At 47.7% G+C, this 6,000-nt stretch overlaps 1 protein-coding gene across 2 annotated transcripts in view; it reads left to right on the top strand.

Annotated features, from left to right (window-relative positions):
• LOC110526935 (neural-cadherin) overlaps positions 1-6,000 on the top strand; it is a 192,279-nt gene that overhangs the window by 95,339 nt on the left and 90,940 nt on the right. For both annotated transcript variants that reach the window (XM_036980609.2, XM_090238425.1), the window contains exon 6: positions 375-624. In XM_036980609.2, coding sequence (XP_036836504.1) covers positions 375-624 — 250 coding nt within the window. The remainder of the gene's footprint in view (positions 1-374; positions 625-6,000) is intronic.

Below are 6,000 nucleotides of genomic sequence, written 5' to 3' on the forward strand. Positions count from 1 at the left end.
TGAGGTAGAGAGTATACTGAATGCAATCTAAGGAGAATAGCAGAATGCAGGAGTACACGGTGAAAAGGACTAGTTAGCGGAAAATATGCTGATCCCAGTCCCAGACACAGCCCTCTCTTTTAGCAAGGCAATCACTCTGACCGTAGCCCTACTCCAGTATGTTTTCAACACAAAAATAGACATTTGGGAAAATGCCATTCCTAACCTTCAGTTTGATGCGATACAGAAATGTGCGAACATGCATGGAAAAACAATAGTAATTAAGACTAGGGTCACGTGTTGGGCATATTAGTTCTGGTTAGATGATGTTGAAGGACACAGAGAGATGTCTTTATCTAACCTCCCCTCTCCCCCCTGTCTCTCCCTCGCTCTAGTGTCTGCCAGTGACTGTGACTCGGACCTGAACGCTGAGTTGTCCTACTACACTCTGAGCCCAGACTTCAGCATCTCTCCCCACGGCACCATTTTCCCTGCAGGGCAGCTGGACTATGAGAGGCCCAACCACCTGTATGAGTTTGTGGTGATGGCTGTGGACAAGGGAGATGTGCCCCGGACAGGTACAGCCACTGTGCGCATCCGCATGGCCAATGTCAACGACGAGGTCCCCGAGTTCTCCCAGCATGTGTGAGTACAGTACTGCTTCTCCTCTTCATCACTATTAACATCTTAAGGAAGAGCGCGGTGATCACAATCATCGCCATGGCCATCATTATCATCATCATCATCGTCAACGTTTAAGCAGAACGCCTATTTCATTATTTGTATTATTCACATATCTCCCTTCTCTACTCGCCATTTTCCTTCCACCCTGCCTGCTCTTCTTGTTGTTAACCCTCACCCGTTGCCTATTTGTCAGCCTAGGCCATGCCATTTCACTTTCCTCGGCTCTGCACAGCTGCCTCCTCCCACAATCCAGTGCAGCTGCAGTTTCCCAGAATTCCACATGGCTGCCAATTCCCCAAATCCCCTACAGCTGCCGCTGGTCTACAACCAAAACCCCTTCAAAACAAAATACACAACAACAACAAAAAAAAGAAACAGAAACTGGGATTTAAACATCTCTATCTGTCCTGTTCCTCTTGGGCATGTTTCCTGCCCTGTATTAGCTCATCCGCACAGTCCTTTTTTTAAATGCCGCATTACCCTGCTGTTCCGGGCCGATCTGTTGTGATGCATTGAGCTGTTTTTTTTTTCCACCTCTGGCGTTGCTCTGGCCTGTGGCTCTTTTAATTGGACAATTTTCTGTCAGCTAGCTCTGCAAATTGGTGAGGCAGGTTCAATCAGCCATGCCTTTAGTTGTCGTGGAGAGAATAACGCCAACACCAGGGCAGTGTGTGTGTGTGTGTGTGTGTGTGTGTGTGTGTGTGTGTGTGTGTGTGTGTGTGTGTGTGTGTGTGTGTGTGTGTGTGTGTGTGTGTGCGTGCTGAAGTACACGTCTGTTTTTCAGAGAGAGATGACGAGGTAGGGAAAGAGTTGAGAGAGATGGAGTGGGTCAGACAGAGTGAGATAAGAGTGAGAGAGTAGGGGGATAGAGAGATGGAGAGGGAGAACCAACTGCCCGCCAGGGATGTCTGTTTGAATCATTCAGATGAACCAGTGGCATGGACCCAGTGTGTGGGTGTGGCTGGGTATGAATTGCTGATATGGATGCTCTATGTAGATGACTTAGCGTTTAGTTGTGGTGTGGGTAGGTGGATGGGGTTCTGTGTGCTGTAATGGGAGGCTGTGTGTGGGTCTGCGTGTGTGTTATTGCTGTGTGACTCTGTTGGGGGTTTTGTGGGAAGAATTGATTTCCTGTCAGCAGGAGCATCACCAGTTTCCCGTCATGCTCTGTCCATTCTACAGAGATCTACAGTGAATTGTCATTGTTAGTCTACAGATATTCTCTAATGCATAAAACAATGATTGACTAACTTGGTGATGGCCGTCAGACTGTTATTTCTATTGGGCTCAATTGGATCAGCCAGTTTCATTTGCCACTCGGTTGGCTCCACGTTGCTGTTCATCGCCATCAGACGAAAACCTCATCTCCAAAACAAACTTTTCAGGAAATGTAAAAAATAAAAATAAACATATTTTCCTATTAACGAACATACAACGAAACTTCAGAAGATATTTTGAATACATTTTCGTGGGCCGAGGCTCATGAAATGTTCAGCGAATATTGAGGGGAGTCACTGCTTTCAATACATGTAAAAAAAAATAAATAAATAAATGTATATTTCAAAAAAAGCCAGAAATAGAGTTACAAGGTTTTCATTCGAAAATGGCATGTTGCTGGTGAAATCGACAAAATGAGTCTTGTCACCCAGCCCGGTGTACACTAAGTAGATCATTACAGGAATTGTTTGCTGGCCGACAGTAACCTGAGTGATGAGTGAATTGGATAGGCAGAGTGATATTTATACATGTATTCACAGAGCCCCGGCAATCTGTTGATGTTACAGAAGATGGAGAGATACTAATGAGCACAAACAACAAGCCAGTCTCGGTCCGGCGCTGTGTGTTTCGTCAGTCGTTAATATGTAATAGATGTTTTGGGTAAATTGGCTAATTATATTGCGGCTGATGTCAGTCATTGTGGAGGGAAATGGGGTGACAGAGCGTCCGTGTCTCTGGTGTGGTGGAGGCGGGCTGGCTGGTTGGCTGACGGGAGGGAGGATGTAGGAAGACTCTGATGGAACAGTAGCTGGAGTTTGGGGTGAAATGAGATTGATGGGCTAAGATAATGAGCGGGAGAGTTGGCACTGTGAGGGGAATACGCAACCGCTGTCTGTCTGCCTGGGCAGGAGCCTGCCGCGTTCGCCATTCACTCACTCGCGGACTGGGAGTTGTCAGTCACTCCTGTGTCAGAACCCCGTCGCCTGGGCCAAAGTCCACGGCGACAGGTGAGAGAGGGACAGCAGCCTGAGTCGGCGAGCGACAACATTTGAGCGGCTGAGGCAGGTGATGGAGAGGCGCTGCGGTGTGGTGGAACCTCTCTTTATTCTTTAGAGAAAATGGAGCCCGTGAAAATAAGGTCTTTGAGAGATGTTGTGTGTGTGTGTGTGTGTGTGTGTTTGTGGGGGGGGGGTGTACGAGGGTGTCATCTCATCATGGGAAACGAAGGCTGTTTGAGGCTGGTGACAGATTAAAGGTCGCAGGTGTCTGTTGTGCCGTGGCGGTGGTTGTTGGAGCAGGCAGGTGGCATGGGGAGGGCGGAGGGGGTTGAGGGGGGGGGGGGTGGCGTCTGCAAGCGGGGACATAAGTCACAAGCATGAAATGCCTGTCGGCACGACTCTGTTACCCATCAATCAGTTGTGTGGGAAAGGACCGGATGACGAGTACCTCTCTCCGGACACCCGTCCATCTTACTCTCTGCTTCCTCGTCACCATCATTCTGTCCCTTTTTCTCCTCCCTTTTCCAAACCTCTCTCCATTTGTCAGACAACTGATTTGACATGATCACTGATCAGTTGAATTCGTTTTTCATTTTGAATGTATCATTGTAGTTGATAATCCTTTTCTAAGACTTTTTAAATCTTCTTTATTTGTTCTGCATAAGTTGTTGCTCCATACAGTCATGCCTGCATTCCCATTGAAATACAACTTGGCAGGGCCCTAATCAATTCAAATCAAATGAAAGAAAGAAACTGGAACAATGGTTTCCATGGAAATAGTGCATAATGCTCTTGTGTAAACAATATGACACATGAAAAGTTTGTTTCATTTCTGCCTGAAGAAATGATATCTTGATTGGGTAATATACAGCAGATCTTCATTGTAGAGAAATTCTGAGCAGCTTCCATCCACTGGCATGGGCGGATAGGAACATAAAGGAAATGTTCTCAGAGGCCATGCTCATGCTGTGAGTGCTTTTCCCTCTCCACCCAGCAAAATTATTCCTTTTATACTGACTGAGGAGTGGAGGAGAGAGTAGCAGACAGACAGACAAGACCGACAGACTACAGACGGACTCCCGACAGACAGACTACAGACAGACAGACAAGACCGGCCGACGGACGGACAGAGCACGCTGGCTCGGTAGAAGAGTCCGTCTCTGTCAGTCTGTCAGAGTGAGTCGCTCCTCTGTCCTGTCTCTGCGTCCACTAGCTCTGAGCAGAGTGGAGCGTGGGAGGAATGATGAACGACAACATACTGTGCCCACATTTGAGGCCCTGTTTGTCTTTCCGCTGTTAGACGTGCTCACATCCACGGGAACATTTCAATAGAGATGGAGCGGGAGGGTGATTGGTGAAAGAGACAGATGGGAAGACCGTGGGGCTTATATCTCTGTGTGTGTGTCTGTGTGAATGTGTGTGTGTGTGTGTGTGGGAATGTGTTTGTTTTTGCATCACTATGACTGTTTGCTTGAAATAAAGTACAGTTCTTTATGTGTGTACTATCGTACACAGCACAAGTGATTCTGAGAATGGGGGGGGATGAGTGGGAGTCTGTGGGAGTGGGAGCATGGCCGTCTGTTTACCTTTATGCGTGTTCCCGTGTAGAGGAGAGTAAATAGATTTTTTTTCTCAGATCAGTGTAAAGGTCTGGAAGTGTTCTTTACATTTACAGGCCTGCTAGATTTGAAGGCCACAATTGTACAGTATAGTTAGTTTACTGTGGGTATAAAACAAATCCTATTTTCTTAACAGCAGTAATGGACCGTCTTCTGTTCTGTCATTACTATCTGGAGCTTGTGTAACATAGCCAGTCCTGGAGCTTGCTCTAGGGGTCCCAGTCTAGGGGTCCCAGTCTAGGGGTTCTAGTCTAGGGTTCCCAGTCTAGGGTTCCCAGTCTAGGGGTCCCAGTCTAGGGGTCCCAGTCTAGGGTTCCCAGTCTAGGGGTCCCAGTCTAGGGGTTCCAGTCTAGGGGTCCCAGTCTAGGGTTCCCAGTCTTGGGGTCCCAGTCTAGGGGTCCCGGGCCAAGGGTTAGCCAATGGAATAGACTGAGAACAGACATAACTGCCCTCCATCGTGCACAATCCCTATTTCCTATATGGCTTTGTGTCTTCAGTGTCATTTTGTGGACTGTAATATACTGTATGTGCAATAATCAGTGGCCTTGAGTGTCAGCCCTGAAACTGCAAGGTTGGGGGCGTCATACCAAATACAACAAAAAATGGGACCTGATGCCTCTCTGCTCGGCACTCAGCAATCAGGAGATGGATTGTGGGTAAGGCCTCATGGCAGACTAGCGTCTTGTTTATGGGGTGTGCTGTACTTGTACATCAAGCTGCCTCATGCTAGGTAAACAGGAGATATGGCTGCTACCCCTATTGGCTGTTCTGGCTCGGACCAGGCTTACTTACTGGTAACTTTTTAAATGTACATGTATGACAGGAGTCCTCTCACTTGGCAATGTAGATGTCTGTGTTAGGATACACATGGTTTGGTCTGTATGATTTATGTGTAAATTGCATTAAGCCGCTTACCGGTGGGCTGTGATAAACGGAAACTGAACCGCGTTGTTGTTGAACCGCATTGTTTGATTGGTCGACAAGATGAACGATGCCCTTCGGGTAAACGGTGCGCGGCGGGCCGCTCAAGACTTTTGGGACCGCCTGGTGTTTTGCCGCCTGGCAGCCTACTCCAGTTGAAGTCTATGAGACCTTCGCCGCTTGCCGCCGCCCGTCTGTGATCGTCTTTACGTGTGAATCAACCAGGGGGAAAGAACGTGACCGGCAGTGTGAGATTAAGGTGTTCATGCGTTATTTGTGTATTCTGTATTTGGCGTATGCACTGTATAGTTCTATCTACAGTATACAGTAGGGGTTTGTTTGTGTGTTTGTATGACATGCTGGGCTTGGTTGATTCTCTCCAGAGTTCCTCACAACGCTGTCATCCAAGTCACTCGTTCTTTCACACTCCACCCCAGCCGCTTTGTGTTATCCCTCCACTGTGACAGGCTGCCAACAGCTGTTTACCGACCGCTATCTCCTTAGAATTAGGAATCAGAACTCCGGTTGTCTCCACCTAGGCCCAACATATCATACACTCAACCAATTCTGTTTTTACCCTC

The sequence above is a fragment of the Oncorhynchus mykiss genome, chromosome 6 (genome assembly GCF_057628025.1).
Source record: "Oncorhynchus mykiss isolate SJ-2025 chromosome 6, ASM5762802v1, whole genome shotgun sequence".
Taxonomy (NCBI): domain Eukaryota; kingdom Metazoa; phylum Chordata; class Actinopteri; order Salmoniformes; family Salmonidae; genus Oncorhynchus; species Oncorhynchus mykiss.